Source organism: Mytilus galloprovincialis, chromosome 6 (assembly GCF_965363235.1).
Source record: "Mytilus galloprovincialis chromosome 6, xbMytGall1.hap1.1, whole genome shotgun sequence".
Classification (NCBI taxonomy): Eukaryota; Metazoa; Mollusca; class Bivalvia; order Mytilida; family Mytilidae; genus Mytilus; species Mytilus galloprovincialis.
The window spans coordinates 92,663,164-92,682,607 of NC_134843.1; the positions used below are offsets into that span (position 1 = coordinate 92,663,164).

General features: G+C 31.1%; 1 protein-coding gene across 1 annotated transcript; it reads left to right on the forward strand.

The window, feature by feature from the left end:
- The first annotated feature begins 471 nt into the window (after positions 1–471).
- Positions 472–18,741, forward strand: LOC143080737 (uncharacterized). The gene is made up of 15 exons (XM_076256735.1): positions 472–2,365; positions 2,870–2,978; positions 3,954–4,186; positions 4,641–4,760; positions 5,345–5,512; positions 7,261–7,397; positions 7,820–7,934; positions 9,946–10,029; positions 10,595–10,775; positions 11,594–11,683; positions 12,776–12,853; positions 13,389–13,446; positions 13,857–13,904; positions 14,571–14,758; positions 15,240–18,741. Exons 1-15 carry the CDS (start codon positions 2,192–2,194, stop codon positions 15,974–15,976), a joined length of 2,520 nt encoding a protein of 839 aa, XP_076112850.1. The 5' UTR covers positions 472–2,191; the 3' UTR covers positions 15,977–18,741.
- The last annotated feature ends 703 nt before the right edge of the window (positions 18,742–19,444 follow it).

Genomic DNA, 19,444 nt, shown 5'->3' on the forward strand with positions numbered 1-19,444 from the left:
ATTTTTGCGCCTGTCCCAAGTCAGGAGCCTCTGGCCTTTGTTAGTCTTGTATTATTTTAATTTTAGTTTCTTGTGTACAATTTGGAAATTAGTATGGCGTTCATTATCACTGGACTAGTATATATTTGTTTAGGGGCCAGCTGAAGGACGCCTCCGGGTGCGGGAATTTCTCGCTACATTGAAGACCTGTTGGTGACCCTCTGCTGTTGTTTTTTATTTGGGCGGGTTGTTGTCTCTTTGACACATTCCCCATTTCCATTCTCAATTTTATTGTTTATTCGAAACTCTTGTCTTTCTACTGAATTATTTTATGTTATCTGAAACGAGCATATATGACCTACATCACGTTTTGTTTTAATATTATACCTCTTAACATGTTTCATAAATCTAAGTCTCGATCCCAACATTTCCACGTTGATGACTTATTACCAAGATATATTTTTCACTGGACTTTTACCTGTTATGAAATATTGCACCCAATTCTATTATATTAGCTGCTACTATCAGGAATCTATTAGTGATGTTAGTGTGGTAGTACCACTAACAACGGCCGACTTTCATACTGTACAGTACAGATATAACTGCTGTTAGCGCTAACAAAAGACAGGATACCATATCCGGAGATGAAACCCTCCGTCTACCGGGTCAAAACTTACGCACACACGTGGTTCAACGCCCGTGGTTTAACGTTGGAAGCCCTGAACCGCCATTTTCAGCCGCCGTTTCAACTTTTTACACGCTATCTACTACTTTCACTACTACTTCTTCTAAGATGGTTGTGATTCGGAAAAGAAAAGCGTTCTTGTCTGCAAGATTTCATTCTGGGAAAAGTTCAAAAAAGGTCGTTTTCTCTAAACACTTTCGTGGTGTGAAAGCTGATGAGGGAGAAGTTTCTGACCTACAGCATCATGCAAAGTCATTTGGTGAAACTTCCACATCTTTATCATCTGTACTCTCTGTAGCCATGCCAGGTTCTTCAGCAATAGAAGAAATGATGAATGAAATTCAACCTGATGCTGAAACAGTTATGTAAAAAGGATTCGTAATCATGATTTAATTGCGGAGATTTGACCCCTTTTTTCTTTTTTGGTTTGATCATTAAATGCTTTAAATTATTTGTAGTGAGATATTTGGTAACGGGAAGATTTTTACTTGTTTTAATCTTTAGCACTGTCCCTAGGTGTCTCCCCTAGCAGGGAAATCAATCAATAAAACCAACATTTTGTACCCCCCTTTTTTTTCACTTCCCCTGAGTATCGTGCTGCACAAAACCCGCTTATTTTAAAGGTGTCTGTTTAATTTTGATATATATATGCTAGTATGATTCACTGTTTTTTTCATCAAATTGTATTGTTTGTGAAATATTGTTAAATGACTTAATTATGATTGTATCATTGTCATTGTCCCCTGTGGAATAGAAGATAAGTTGTATTGTTACTGTATTGGCTTTGCTGTATTGTACTGTATGGTTAGAATTGCATCTTTTTTTTATTTATTAATGAACTTGATGTGTTTGACCCCCCTCATCCTTTCTGTTCCACTGATTATGCTGAAATTATGCCATTAAAAATTAAAATGCTTTTAATCTGAAAATTTGGTGAAAATAATGTTTTTCATTTACTTTTATAAGTGCTTTTAGATATTGAGCTGAATTTTGGTATTGTGAGTTGTCTACAAGGAGTTATGTTATTTAAGAATTGAATGCTTCATTTTGTAAATTTATTGGGGTTTAAAAGCGTTGACTGAACTACATTTTGTATGAAGCGTGAAATAACGGGACTATTCAAATCCATAACATTGAGTTATGTACATAATTAACCAGTCTAACATAAACAAAACAACGACATATATCAAGAATGACGTTTTCACACTATTTACAAACATTATTCTCTAGTGTAAAAACATGGTGGAATGAAATAATGCTTGCAGTACAAATTTAAGTTTATATTCCTTTCTGCTAGCTTTGTTGATTTGATTTTTGAAAATTATGGCTTTGTAGTTTTGTAGACTATTTTTGTAGATAAAGGCCATTGAACCACCTACTTGTATGTGTAAAATGTATCGTATGCATTACCAATGGTATTAACACTTGGTTCTGGTGTTTATATGTTTATTTTTTTCTACAGGGAAGCGTACATATTTATCTCTAAAGGAACAACGCTTGCATGATTGGAGTACCATTAGGGATGATATGTATGAGGCCTTTATCAGTACAGAAGCACCATCAACTGTTTCCTGCCATGAGTGCAACAAAGAGGCCCAACTTTTCAAGTGCATTGATTGCACACCATGGGAAATGGTCTGTGAAGACTGCTTATACAGGAGACACCAGTATCCACATTTGCATATGTTTGAAGCATGGAGGGTTAGCAATACTTACTGTTTGAATTTTTTTTTTTATGAAATCATGTTTGTACAATTCAAAGAAATATGGAACATATTGTTTTATTGGACATGAAGATGTCCCCATTTTTATTTATTATTCTTAAACTTGAAATGAGTGTATTATTGTCATGGTCATGTAACATTGCCAAATGTAAAAACATTGATTAACATATTTATTCTTATTATTGGTGAATGGATCCACTAGCCTGATTTTTTGTTGGTCTGGTGAATATTTTAGTATTGTCAGTTAAGAAAAGAGCACATTTGATTATATATAAACACATAATCTAATTGACTGTTTTTCATATTTAAAATTATAGTATCAAAAAAGGTTAGTTTTTATATATATGAAGATTCTACCCTTCATGCACTTAAGCAGCATTTATAGCTTAACTTTTTGAAAAAAAAACATTTTTTTAATTTTTAATATTTTCTTGTTTTCATGTATTTTTTTGAATACATTGTTTTTTTATGATTATTACAGAATGAAGCATTTGTTGGGGCTGTCTTAAAAACACCTTCATGGATCTTGTCATCACACAGTGATTGTGATTCCAATTATTTTAAGAGTATTGTAATTATAGATGTGAAAGGTATGTTAAATTAATGTATTGCTTATCAAGTTACAGTATAGTACACATGTATGTGTAAAAAAGAAGATGTGGCGTGATTGCCAATGAGACAACTCTCCACAGGAGACCAAATTACACAGAAATTAACAAATATAGGTCACCATAAAGCCTTCAACAATGAGCAAAGCCCATACCATATTGTCAGCTATAAAAGGCCCCAAAATGACAAATGTAAAACAACTCAAACGAGAAAACTAACAGCCTAATAAATGTACAAAACAATGAAGGAAAAACAAATATGTAACACAGCAACAAACGACAACCACTGACTAGGGACCGGCACATATTGAATAATAATGGAAATACATATCAAAGGTGCCAGGCTTACAATTTATATTACAACAGACATGATGATGATGATGATTTGTCTATAAAAGACTTATCAGTGACATTTGAATCAAAATAATTGAAAGGCCAAATAACAAAGTTTATGAGCATTGAGGAAACTTGGAATATGTCAAAGGTACAACAAAATGTATATACAACTTAAGGCCACCAATGGGTCTTCAACATGTGGGAAATCACACACCCAGAGGAGGTCTTGAGCAGGCCCCAAGATCCTAATGTATACTAAGTTAAAAAAAAAAGGAAATCACTCTTCACTTTGAAACAAAGAAAAACCGAAAGTATAATGTTTCTAATAAAAACATTTTTATTGTTCTGAACACGAGTTTACATTGAAAAAGAAAGTGTGACTTAGTATTGTATTTAACGGTTAAATGTTCATAGTTCCTTTACATAAACAATATAAAATAGTGTTCACATGAAGAACAAATGATGAATGGGTTCCAGAATATGTACTGGGGACACATTGTCTTGGTTAATATGTATATTTATATAAAATAATTTAGCAGCAGCAAAATTTAGCATTTATACAAGTTTTATCAACTTATTTATGTTTTTGAAATAGTGAAAAATATTTGTTTACCTTTTTAGGAAGACAGCATAAACGCAACATTCAGTTTTGCAAATGTGAACCAGAAGCTGTTACATTGGTGAAATACAGACTGTGGCCTTCAACCACTAAGTTTCCTAAACTAGCATTTGACATGGAACTACTCAAGTGGTTATATGGACTACTCATAGAGTGTCATGTCTCCTGCAAAGGATTTTGTGAGGCGTTGAAATTTAGAAGTTCTAAATACCAGAGAAATTATGTCAACTTTCAGGTTTGTTTATGAACATATTCACATTGTTTGTTACTCTATGATACTGTGAATGAACTGATTCTAAACAATGTTCTATTTCCTGACAAATAGATTTTTTTTCTGTACAGTTTTGAATACCATGTGATTTGGTGCCATTTATATATATTGAACAATTATGGATTAAAATTTAGATTATAAAAACCAATAATTATCAATATACATATATGCTATTGCAAGAATAAAGGGTACAACACCAAAAGAAAGCCATGAATAAATATTTAAGATAAAATTTATCCTTGGTAAGTATGATGTCAAATGATCCTTGTCTTAATATGTCAGAAGTTAAAAGTAAAAAAACACAAATCTTGTATGTTAAACAAATTAATAAAAACAGGCTTGTTTAGTTATATGAACTTTTTTTAATATTGACGATTGCGAGAAGAAGATAAGAACTTTAATCTGGTGTAATTTTTAGGTGTTAGACATCTACAAGTCTCTTATGACAGAGACTTTTGCAGAATTCAGGAACTTCTTCCAAAGAACTGAATTTCCAGACAAGTTAGATAATGGAACTGAATGTCCAGCTTGTTTTTCAGTAAGTTTCTTTTAATTTTTATTTCACTACATTATTTAGATTTATGATTTATTATATATGATTAAATGATTTTACTTGTCTTTTGCATCCTTGTAGAAAAAAAAGAAAGGTATATGTATAAAGAAAAACTAATTTTCAGTGCTGAACAAAAACATTCTATATATTTTTTGGATTAACCAAAAAGCAACAAAAACGATATAGTTTGTGTTTGGAATATTCGAACTGGAGTTGAAAATCAATTATCACAATGGAATTTAATACAATCAGAAGATCAAGCCAATTTTCCAAATCATACACAATGTGCTTTGGTGAACCAGTGGTGACCAGTTCTCTTTTAAGACTGAAATTCCCACATAATGGCTAGGGACTTGGTACATCTTATACTTTTTCATTTACAAGTGTCAGCAACTAAGTAATATCCATAATATAGGAATAATAGTATGAAAACACCTGGGAAAATATCAGATTTTTATTTAAAAATAGGTTAACCTTGTTTGTGTAATGAATGTTTTTTTTTGTGCATATATGTATTGATGAATTCAAATTCAGCTAAACATTATGATGATGAATTGAATATATTTCAGACATTGCCAAAGATATACAGTTTTGATGCTGATTTCCAGCTAGTTAGGAAGGCATCATCTGGCAAGCAGTGGGCAGAACCAAAACACAGCAATAAATTTTTCTTGGACCAGGCTTCAGTAGATGCCTTTATGGGCAATTATTACGAAGACAGGGGAAAGCCTGATGTGGTAAATAGTTTTCTCTAATTCTTCGGCAATTTATCCCTTTCTCAACCCATTGATTATCAAAATTTAATCAACGTGTGGTTCATTTGATCTCAATACTTCATTGGTCGAATTTCCATTATGACGTCACATTTTCTTGCTTTCTCTAGAATTTTTCTATTGTGACGTCATGAAAAAAGGCGACCATGCCTGATGACGTCACAATTTTGACTAAATTTCGTCTAAATTTTAAATATTTTAAACACTCGGCAAGCCTCAAGTTTTAAATTTGAAAATTAAACTGTCTCGAGTGGATAAATATCGTATCACACTTGATGCATTGGTAGAATCTATATTTATAACATTTTTTTAAAACCCACAAGTAAATTGATTTATTTGTTACTGTGGATTAAGCGTTACAGGCCTCTACATTAACATTTTTTCTAACTTGTCCCTTCGGACAAGTGGCAAGAAAATCAGCTTGTCCGAACTCTTAACTCACTTGTCCGAATTCATAATTGAAAATCTAACATATTGATGATTTATGCAATAATAACACTTGGGCTTTGCTTGTGCCTAATAAAAGGATCATTTTGTAATGTTATATGAATACCGCATCAAAATACATTTCATTTAATATTTCAGAATGAAAGTTTTTTTGCAAGACTGTGTTCTCTGACTCAATTTTACTATCATTTGTCAATCATTAAATCATCATTTCTTCCCAAACCACTACGTTCCCCTATGGACCTATTCATTTTTTAGTAGTGGTATGGGTTAAACCAAGGATGTAAATACACCTGGCCACCTTGAACATGTATATGAGTAAACCTTTTTAATTTATTGATGATGTCAAAACAAGCTTTTACAATTTATTTTGATTTGTATATACATTGATATATGATCATGGAGTACATACACATTTCACTAAAAAATCTGCCTTTTTAGATTTTTTTTTTTTCATCTTAAACTTTTATATCACATGTCATAGATCTTATCAAATAAAACCTCTTTTATTGTATTGTTATGCATAAAAGCAAAATCAAATGAAACATACTTTAATTTAATATTTTAAAGTTTAGGTAAAACTCCATATGGAGGTGCTCCTAATTCAAGGCAGCTTATACTAAGAAGATACATTAACATTGGTTTCTTTCCCCTTACTTATATCCCCCTGGTCAATGGCTGCCAGCATGTTCAATACTCCAAATCAGAGACATATTATACAAGTTTTATATGTCTCTGGTTCAATCAATGAATAATTATTTCATTAAGTACGATCAATAAAACAATCATTCATATTTTTGGGAATGTATAAATCTTGAATTTGATCTATTTTTATCTGACCTTGATTTTTCACTTGTCCCATCGGACAAGTAGTATGGTGAATCTACTTGCCCGACACCTGTGTCCACTTGTCCCGGACAATCGGACAAGCGTTAATGTCGAGCCCTGCGTTAAAATCAAATAGTATGGGTAACTTTGAAAAAGATAAATCTAAATCTCATAAAACTGACTTTTGGAATCATCAATAAAGTTAGACAATATTGGAGAAATAATCTTAAATAGGATAGTAGAGGGGCATTATGTTTTCTGGTCTGTTCGTCCATCTCACAGGTTAAAGTTTTTGGTCAAGGTAGTTTTTTATAAAGTCCAATCCTAATTTCACGGTCCACTGAACATAGAAAATGATAGTGCGAGGGGGGCATTTGTGTACTATGGACACATTCTTGTTTTACAGAATTTAAGGATTATTAATTTTTATTTCATAGGAGTGTAATGACTTTCAAGCCGGAAACCATCTCCGGTCTAAGAATAAGAATAAGAAGCTAGCAGAAACAGCTGTATTTGGGTCTACATGTAGACATGAATTCCCAAAGTATTTCTTCAGTCTGAAACATGGTGAAAGGTAATTAACAATTATTTCAGTTTTATACAACTGCAAAAAAATATATTAATCACAATCCAAATTCAGACCTGTATCAAGCTTGGATATTGTGTCTATTTTTGGTAAAATAATAGCAGTTCACCAGACAAATCACCATACATATATAAACCAAAAAGACAGCAGTTTTTATTTATTTCTGTTCTATTCAATGAGAGAACATACAATAAGTGGTACATATTTTAAAAAATAGTTCATAATTGCTACACTGCTGTAGCTTTGTCAATGAATAAAGTAGTTCGGTTATTTTAGAACCAAATGAAAGCATTTTTGATCACTGTAGAACCCTCGTTGAAATTTTTTTAATTGAAGCATATATGAAATTTGAATTGAATTGTGGCTTTATTATACCAATACAAAATTGATTTGTACTTTTAACCTTTTAGACTTGGATATGCAGTTTACTTATTGCGAAAGTTATTGGAAGAAGAAAATAGTGATGACAAGGATCCCTTGTATATAATGTATGACATTGCTTGCAGTCTAGAAAGTCATCTCAAGGTACAGTTTACACTCGTTGTCTTGAACTCGCTCAAGTCGAAAGTTTTCATACTACCAAACTTTGCTCCATATAAATATATGTATTTCATGAGTCGAAACATCATGTTACTCAAACTAAAATTATAGTCCCCAGTTCAAAAAACACATTGAAATCGCGTTTTTTATCTTTATTAAATACACACGTCAATCATGATCTCAGGATTTAAATGGCTTGCCCAGTTAATCTGACAAATGTAATTTAATTTCTGATCATTGACCACTGTATTGATTTTTGACATTCTTTTCCCTTATATGTTTTATAGAAGATTCTCTTTATTCACCTTCATATAATTAATTAGCAATTCATTGTTATAGATTATATGGAATTTATTAAAATTATTTTTTTATCTATTAGCTGTGATCATGCACTTGTATATGTCAACCCTTTCAACTTTAAATCACGCTAAGATCTCAATGAAGGAGTTCAAATTAAAAAGGTCACAACATCAGGAATAAAAGTGTGGAAACACATACATTGTACAACATTTATACTTGAAACAAGTTAAAAAATTATGATGTGGACTGACAACTAAGTTTAAACCAAAAAACAATTGTATTAAACTATACTAAAAAATAACCAAGATACAAAAAGCATATAACTTAATTAATATGATAAAAGAATAGATTATGATACATCCATCTTAATCCTCAATAGCCCACTTGCCAATTAGCACGGAATTCCCGAATTTGACTTTGAATTTTACACTTCATGCAAAGGGGAGTTACTCTAGCCCCGGACAAGCTCGGCGATTTCCAACGTTAACTAACCAAATGTAAAAATCATTTTCTCTTGACCTGTACGGTTTCAAAACTTCATCTTTGGTGTAACTGGTTGAAATAATAGGGACATTTTATCTTTAAATTTGTTTTGTTTAAAATATAAATAGATTTTACATTACAAGATGCCGATTTTATAAGGGTTTGTTCAGTAAATCAGACGTCTTATCCGTTGTCACGTTATCTAATTTTTGATTGAATTACTTCACTTAGAGTGGAAATTTTAAAGCACGGAATCGAAGTCGTTAATTGGCAAATAGACTATTTCAATCTCCATCCAATATCTATTGAGACTTATTTTAGCCTTACAAAGCCAAGTAAGAGTTGTGTTCCTTGATCTGCCAATCTTCTGGTAAATGAGTCGAACTATTTCTCTGGTCACGCTCGCATCACCCACATTCAATAGTTCAACTTCTATTGACCTACCCTCCCACACACATTTTAATGAAATAGCCCTTACAGAATTATGCAATATGTAGTGAATTTTGGCACATTAAATTTTAAGTTTCTTAAACAAGGTTTATTTATTAAGTTTAGCCCTGACATTTTTTTATTCAAATTGACTGCATACCACTTATTAAGAAGACATTGCAGTGTCATACCACCTGAGTATTTTCCCTAACAGTCTTTGTTAAATTAAAGGTTTTCAAAAATTTGTGCAGGATTGATCTTTGTTTCAAAAAAATTCATATTTGTCCTGAATCAAGTTTATTCCTGTCCAATGCAACTGTGAAAAAATCACACAAGCTTTCATTGCATATAAGAAAAAAAAATTCACTGGATGTCACATTTCCATTTGTTTACTTTAATTTTCATGTTTACAATCATAAACCATGACGTCACCTAATATTGCACAGATATTTTACAGAATCATCAATTAAAAAAACCTGCTGCCATTATGATCCTAATATAAACATTACTGCCTCAGAAAAAAAGATCTGCAGTGAAATGCAGGGTTTAACTCCTCACAATTGTCAAACCTAGGGGATTATTTTCTAGCCTCTTGATTACATGAATTTCCTGGAAGTGGGGTCCATGGTTTTGGTGATATATTACACCTTAAAAGCCACAATAAAATACAACCTTATCAAAATGTCATCAATCATTTTAAACTGATATGAATAAGCAACTTTCATCCTTGTCTTTAATTTGAATAAGTAAATAATTTGATTTGATATTCTTTCTTTTTTTTCAGAAACAAAATGATCAGTCCATACTAGATAAAGTACAGTTTGCAATTCCCATATTCCATTGTTATGGCCATAAAATGGCATGTCAGGTAAAATATCCTACACTATATTTCTTAATGTTCATCATTATTTTGCTTGACTGTTTCTTTTAACATAACTTTATATGGTCACTAATTGGATTTTATTTTGTCTCATGATATTGACATACTGTTGGTTACCTTGTCTGTCCATCACAAGAGTAAACTTTCCAGTTTTATTCTGCATCTTTTAAGCTATAAACTATATCAAATAAGTTGTATTTACATGAAGTAAGGGTTTTGGTATTATATAATGATTATGATTTTGATTTTTTTTTCTTAATTGATAAAAAAACAAAACAATTTGGATTGTTATTTACCTTTTTTTCAAATTCAGACATTGCAACCTTATAAAATCACTCAGCAACTCTTCTCACAAAATTGTCTTGTTGGAAAATGTAAGAATTGTGTAACACTAGTTATTTTGGGCCCTTTATAGCTTAGTTGAAGGCTGTACTTTGACCTATAATTTTTAACTTTTTATACATTGTGACTTGGATGGAGAGTTTTCTCATTGGCACTCATACCACATCTTCTTATAAAGATGGAGAAATTTAAAATTTACAAATACTTTCAGGTTCTGTATAACCCAAGGAAAAAAAATGGCATAGGACTGACAGATGGTGAAAGCCTTGAAAGACTTTGGTCATATTTAGGGAAGTTCTCTAAAATTACCAAAGAGATGACCCCGGAAAACCGTATTGATCTGCTTACTGATGGTTTAATTCATTATGGACAGAAAATCAGAGAAAAATTAGGTAAGTAACCATTATAGTGATTACTGCATTGAGTATCAATCACATTGAAACACAGTTGTGGTGCATTTATTGGACAAGTTGACCTTATGTTTGCTAATCTGAAAGAAGAACAAAAATATCAATATACATTAAAAAAAACATAAATAAGAAATCATTCCAATTTAGTTGAATCTGAGTGCCTCATAATTGATAACATGAAAAATGTTTTTAAAATTATGTTATATCTATACAATATCAGGGCTATTCCATTTAAACATAGATCAACCCCCAGGAAGGCATTTTGAAACCACTTCTAGTGGTGGGTGCCCTTTTCAAAGTTTTGATGAGGACAATCCTTCAAAATTTGTAAAAATGCTTCTCTGGGTGGCTGCCCTATTGTCATAGTGCCTTCCTGGGGGTTGATGTATGTTTAAATGGAATAGCCCTCACATAAAATTATAAAAGGTATTTACAAAAACAGTATTAGATACAATTTACATTCTTCTGATTTCCAGATTCAAATTTTATAATATGTGTGGTATGAGTGCCAATGAAACAACTCATCATCCAAGTCACAATGTAAAGTTAACAATTATAGGTTTAAGTAGGGCCTTCAACATGGAGCATTAGCTCATACTGAACAGCAAGCTATAAAGAGCACCATCTTCACATGATCTCCTCAGTTGCCAATGGTTGTTATGCTCTGCTCAGCTAGTAGTTGTATGTGAGCATAATATTACCATAAAATTGAAAATTTATATCTTAGTAGTACAACTTTTATTACCATAAAAGGTTTATAAGTGAACATAATTAACTTTCTAATTTTACATGTTATTCAGGCCATAGTCTTGTTGCAAAGATAGAGAAAGCCATCAGATTAGAAAAATCAAGCATTGAGGAATTGGAAGAACTTCTAAAGCCATTTACAAGTAACTACTAGTACATTTATCACATTATTCATTTATGATATGTTCTAGTTTGTTAAAATAGTGGAGACATATAGATTCTTACATCGTGAGCAGTGGATTATCCTGTTTTTCCAATCGAGATTGTTAAATTATGGAATTTTAAAGTCGAGTCTTGGCGAAGATTTCAAATTCCATAATTAGTTTATCAAGATAGAAGATACACGATAATCCACTGCCAACAATGTAAGAATCTGTTTCTCTAATGTCCAAAAAACCCTAATTTAATTTCAATAGAGAGTAAATTCTCCCAACTATGCTTTTACTACGTCGTGCGATAGTTTAAAAATGCATGCTGAAATGTACATCACTTGGCCAAAAATAACAGCCCATGTCTGATCATGACCTTTTGATAACATGTTTTCCAATCCAATTTAATCCAAACGTGTTTATAATTGATTCATATTAGAAGAAACACCTTTTTTTGCAGACTTTTAAAGACATTTTGTTTCTTTAAATGACATTTTCTAGACCAAACAAAATTGTTTTTGTACTACACCAAACTAAGACGTTTTTTAAGACGGGTTACGATTTTTGTATAACCAATCATTTGCCAAGAACAAATTTTTCACTAGAGACAAGAAATATATTTCTCACACTGGTCTAGAAACATGAAAATTGCATCAAAATTAGAGAAATATGATTCTCTTTTGCTTCAAATTAAAAAAAAGAAAGAAAAAAAAATCTAAATCAACATAAAAAACACTAAATTGCAAACTCCTGATTTGGAAAAGGCACATACATGACGTAATGGGTAAAATGTGTTTAAGGGCATGCCAACCCTCATCCTAAAATCAGCTAAAAAGGGCTCAACTCTTCAGATTGGTGCTAGTATTTTTGGCAATTTAACCTATAAATAAAACTGTTAGTTTTAGTTTGGTTTAATGATGATTTATTTCCATGAATGCTGATAAATGTCTAAATTTAATAACTGAAAGGTAGATATTCATATGCTTAATGATAGTTAATTGCTGAAATGATTGCCTTTTTAATTATAAATGTATATTGAGCATCTATTAAAATCATCAAAATTTCATGAAGAGAATTGATTTGTAGGTATTACAGAGGAGGTGGTCTTGAGTTGGATTGAAGATGAAAAAGTTATGGTTACCTCATCTCAGAACGAACCAACATGTAAGTGTATTGTATTTAATTTTTAAATAAGTGGGCTTGCTGTATTGCCATCTTAATATCATAATATTTTAACATGATAATCATATATGTCACATATGAACTGAAATAAGTAAATTAATGATATCTGAATGCAAGTTCATTAGTTATCCATAAATATCACTGTAACATTCTAGAAAAAGATTAGTAGAATCTTACAGTCATTTATTTCAGTGATGTGATGATTATAGAAATAAGGGCTGTTCCAGAAAATACTATGTCACCCCCAGGGAAGGCATTTTTTTTAATTTTATGTGGGTGCTTGTTTTTGAAATACCAAAATGCAAAGGAAGTGTTGTTCTAATTTATTTTTATTTCTGTGGGTGGTGGGGATTAAAAAAAAGGGCCTTCCTGGGGGGGGGGGGCATCGTATTTGCTGGAACAGCCCTTAAACCAGTACTGGTGAATATTTTCCAATTAGATTTTTTATAGTTGATCACAATAAATAATTTGTTCAATCAATTACTTAATATTATAACAATCTGTTTATTTATTCCAGTAACCTTAACAACCCAGGAACAGTACTCTTTGGAACTAGAAAAGATGGATGATTTGAGGTATATTTTGTTATTGTAATTTAGGACAAAAACTGATATTATTACAAAGGGCGTGGAATTTTAATTTTTTGGTTTATAGATCTGTCAATGAATTTAAGTTTTGTTAGGTAAATTAAAAAAGGGAAAAAATTATAAAGGCATAAACATGTATAGCATATTATTCTGTAGTTAAACAATATGTGAATAAGGTTTTTCTGTCTTTTGTTAATGAATTTGTATGTAAACAAAATGAGCTGCACCTTAAAATTTTAATGTAACTCGATCACATACCTATATAATGGGAAAAAGTGTACTTTAGACTGTTTGACATTGCATGTTTTTCGTAAGTAGAATGTTTGATATTGCCATGTTAATTTGTATGCTTGAATAATGCTTTATAGTGAAATAAAAAAAGTTGACTTTAATTTCAGAAAAAGAGTTCCCCCTGCCAAACTGGAAGAAGATCAAACATATAAGAAGTAAGTTATTATTTATTATCACTCATATATAAAGTTTGGGTCTTTAAGTTCATATTATACTTTTATCTCAAGTAGTCACATATAGTATAATGTCTTGTTGAAAGTGCAAGTTTTCAGTAATTAATCCATTTTCCTGTCATTGTATAACTGAATATGTAAACTATTAAAAAAAAACTGAATATGTAAACTATTAAAAAAAATCTAATTTGTGAAACAAGAAAATATTCATACTGTTGAACAACTGTACCAAAAGCTTCTAAACTTTAATTGAATGTTCCTAATTGAGTCTATGGTAAACATGTCCACCATTGTTAAAGATAGAACAAAGGGGATAAATGCTGTTTTTGGCTTGAAAACATAATAAATTGTCAAACTATAACTATAAAAAAGAAGATTTGCCAATGAGACAACTCTTCACAAGAGACCAAATGACACAGAAATTAACAACTATAGGTCACTGTATGGCCTTCAACAATGAGCCAACCCCATACCGCATAGTCAGCTATAAAATGCCCAGAAATGACAATTGTAAAACAATTCAAGCGATAAAACTAACGGCCTTATTAATGTACAAATAAAGAAAAGTGTTTATAGGCAGGCAGTTTATATAGAACTGTTATTATTAATTTGTGTTGAATAACAGTAAATGATGATGCTTTTTTTCAGGTTGACTTCAACTATACAAAAGTTGCAGCGGAAATTGAAAGAAAAATGGGACATTACTGCTGATCATGATGTATATGAAACAAATTTGGCTGCAGCCAAGGAGAAAAGCAGGAATGTTGTCTTGGTTAAATTGGGAGGCTTAGTTTCAGAGAGACATTTTCTGCTGGAGTTAGTGAAGAAATATGCCAGTTTGTATAATTTTTTTAATTCTCTTTAGATTCAGTATATTTTAATTATTTTCAATGAGTGTGCATTTTGATTAACGTTTGCTTATCTGTATGTTCCATTGTATTCTTTATACATGGATAGGGAAATTAACACTGTATAACACAGTTAAATTAATCTTAATTTCGCACTCAGAAGACTTGGAGGTTTTGGTTTAAGTGCATTTTCAGTATGACTAAATGGAACATCAAATATAATTGATTGTTTCTTATAAAAAAAGAAACATAGTTGTGCTAAAATGGTTTTTAAACAGTAAATTTAAATAAGGACAATATCATTGATAATTCATGGAAACACACACTCAAGAGAAAAAATATCCACCCAGTTATTGATAATACTATTATACTAATACTATCATGCTTCTCTTTTTTTTATACAAGTGTATTTAAAATTTAAAAACTTATTGATTTTAAAAATCTTACGTTCTTGTTGACGTTATTTCAGGGGGACAAAGCATTGCCATCAGACTGTGCAGACAATTAAAGAAGACTGGCAACAAAATACACCATACAATTAAGGAATACAATAACATAGGAGGTCCAACAACAACCCTGCCATTGAATATACTATTCAATGATATAAAAGATCGCAATGGGGATATTTGGAAGACAATTGATCTTCAAGATTCGGGGGAAATTCCTGCTGAAATTAAACAAAGAGCTGTCAATGCAAAATCACTGATTGAACGATCAAAAGAGGAGAAAAGTCTTTTAAGGCTGGAGATGAAGTCTACTCTTGACTGGCATTTTATGCAACATTCAATCCTATTAGATGCATTCAATCATACAAGAGATGGTAAAAGAGCATGCATTGTCAAAGAAGGTCTTTACATTGAAACAAAGTTGTCACATTTAGAAAATTGTTTCAGATTATACCTAGACAGTGAAATCAAAACTCCTAATGTTTTCTTTGAAATGATAGAAATGGGTGAAAATAGCAATGGTCAGGAATTTGAGAGTTTGCTTAGAGATCGAAATAATATGGACAATTTCAATTTTTGTGAAGATGATGATGTTGAGGATGATGACAATGATGATGATGTTGAAGATGATGACAATGATGATGATGTTGAGGATGATGTTGAGGATGATGACAATGATGATGATGTTGAGGATGACAATGATGATGATGTTGAGGATGATGACAATGATGATGAGGATGAGAATTACGATGATTACTAGGACAAAGATGATGTTGATGAATCAGAGGGAGTTGGCAGAGACACTTTAATTAATTGATTCAATGACTATTTGTACATGTGTATCATGAAACAATATTTGAAGAAATTGTATCTTTTAAAATGGCATATGTTTTAGGAAATTTTTCAAATCAACATTTATGTACCTCTGAAAAAAATATATTTTGTTGTCTTTAACTTTTGGTGAAATGAAATCCTTATGCATTCAAAATGTGATTTCCAGAACAGTATGAAACCCTCTGGCGTACTGAAAAGTCATTAGGTTGCAAGTCACTGGCGTAAATAGAAAAATCTTGAACTTGACTTGTTACAATCAAATCTTGCCAATGGTATTTTGGTTGTTATTAAATCATATGTCATTTGATAAGGTACATCATAAATGTTTTATGTGTGAAAAAATCATATGCCTATATCAAAGTCCTGATTTTTCTACTTTTGAATTTTTTTTTTGTTAAAATTTATGATAAGGCTATTGCTAAGGGATCAATTAAAGAAGACTGGCAACAAAATACACCATACAATTAAGGAATACAATAACATAGGAGGTCCAACAACAACCCTGCCATTGAATATACTATTCAATGATATAAAAGATCGCAATGGGGATACTTGGAAGACAATTGATCTTCAAGATTCGGGGGAAATTCCTGCTGAAATTAAACAAAGAGCTGTCAATGCAAAATCACTGATTGAACGATCAAAAGAGGAGAAAAGTCTTTTAAGGCTGGAGATGAAGTCTACTCTTGACTGGCATTTTATGCAACATTCAATCCTATTAGATGCATTCAATCATACAAGAGATGGTAAAAGAGCATGCATTGTCAAAGAAGGTCTTTACATTGAAACAAAGTAGCCAAATTTAGAAAAGTGTTGCAAATTTTACCTTGACAGGACAGGGAAATCAAAACTCATATTAGGGGTATTCAATGGAAGGCAATAAAATCCTTAATTGATAGTGCTAACAAAAATAAATTTCCTACATCAAAGTCATGATTTTTTGTAGTTTTTCATGGTTAAAAATTATGATAAGGTTATTGTTTGGGGATGATTAATCTTCAAAACAGTGTTGAAATTCCTACTGAAATTAAAGAACAAGATGTCAATGCAAAATTACTAATCAAAAGAGGATAAAAGTCTGTAAGGCTGGAGATGAAGTCTACTCTTGACTGGCATTTTATGCAACATTCAATCTTAATATGCATTTAATCATACAAGAGATGGTAAAAGAGCATGCATTGTCAAAGAAGGTCTTTACATTGAAACAAAGCAGCCAAATTTAGAAAAGTGTTGCAAATTATAACTTGACAGTTCAATCAAAACTTTCGTTTTCTTTGAATGGATAGAAATGGGTGAAATTAGCAATAGAAATTTGAGAGTTTGCTATTTTAGTATCTTTAACTTTTGGTTAAAGGAAATTATAATGATTGTCAAAAAATGACTTGCCAAACAGAATGAAACCCTCTGGTGCACTGTGATGGTCTTTAAATTAAAAGTTTTCTTATTTATAAAAGAGTTACAAATTATACCTTGACTGTGAAATAAACACTTGTAATTTTTTTTTTTGAAATGGGTGAACATAGCAATGGTCAGAAATTTGGGTTCTCTTCGGAATGAAAATCATATTGACTATAATTTTATAATAACACATAAATTATAAATAATTTGATGAAATTTTATATAGAGAATTGAAACCAAATGACTAATAAAAAATCCTTTAAATAGTACAAGGTAGTCCAGTAAAAGAGCTTGCATTGTGAAAGAGTCTTTTTTTTTCTATTGAAGGCCAATAATAATTAAAAATTAGAAAATGCTAAAAATTAATCGACTTCCAGGCATAAGCAGGTCATTGTTAAACTATTGAACTTGAACTACCAATATTTTTTACTCTAATTTATTGGTGTGTTTTGTTCATAATAAGAAACCAATAGGTCTCCAATTAACTCATTTCACGACAATCAAATTCATGATTAATGCCTAAAAAAAAAATGTAAATTTTACAAGCAATTTACAAATTTAAAAAAAAGTTGTATAGGATCCTTTTGTTAATTGTGCAGTATATAGAAATTATGTATTTCTGTTTATTGAAGCATTGTTATGTAAATAAAGTTATTTATTGTGATTTTTGAAATTTGATCTGTCAGACTGTTCATATAAATTTTGAAGCAATATTTAATAAAATAATCTGTTTTCAAATGACATATATTTTAGGAAACTTTTAAAAGAAACACTTCTGTAGCTCTTGAAATAAAATATTTAACTTTTGGTGAAATGAAATCTTTATACATACAAAATGTGATCTGCAGAACAGGATGCAACCCTCTGGCGTACTGTGAAAAGTCGTAAGGTTGTAAGTCACTGGCGTAGATGGAATAAGCTCGTAAACTTGACCTGCTGCAAATCAAACCTTGTTTATGATATTTTTACAAATTTTAAAATAAGATGTATAGGATCTTTTTATTAATTGTGCAGTATATAGAAATTATGTATTTCTGTTTATTGAAGCATTGTTATGTAAATAAAGTTATTTATTGTGATTTTTGAAATCTGATCTGTCAGACTGTTTATATAAATTTTGAAGCAATATTTAATAAAATAATCTGTTTTCAAATGACATATATTTTAGGAAACTTTTAAAAGAAACACTTCTGTAGCTCTTGAAATAAAATATTTAACTTTTGGTGAAATGAAATCTTTATACATACAAAATGTGATCTGCAGAACAGGATGCAACCCTCTGACTACTGTGAAATGTCGTAAGGTTGTAAGTCACTGGCGTAGATGGAATAAGCTCGTAAACTTGACCTGCTGCAAATCAAACCTTGTTATGATATTTTTATATGAATATATATGTCATTTGATAACTGATAACATATATCATAAATGTTCGTTGTGTATTTGTTTTGATTTATTTGACTTTAAAGTTTTTCAATGGTCAAAATTATGATACTAGTGTAGAAGAGATGAGTAAAGGCCCTATATAACATGCATACATCAATGAGGCAGAGATATTTGGTGGGTCAAGGCTCTATATAACATGCATACATCAAATTGAATGAGACGCAATTATTCAATAGGTATAACTCTATATAACATGCATACATCAATGAGGCAGAGATATTCGGTGGGTATAGGCTCTATATAACATGCGTACATCAAATTGAATGAGACGCAATTATTCAATAGGTATAACTATATAACGTGCATACATCAATGAGACAGATATTCCTTGGGTATAGGCCATATATAATACCCAATCATTAATAAGGCAGAGATAATTAATGTGTATAGGCCCTATAAAACATTCATAAACAAGCGAGACTATAGCTATAGGGTTAAGCACTTTTTACACCACTGACTGACAAGATTTCGATGAGACTATAAACCCATTAGAGATATTAGATGAGTATAGGCCCTACATAACGTTCAAACACAAATGAGACCGAGATATTCA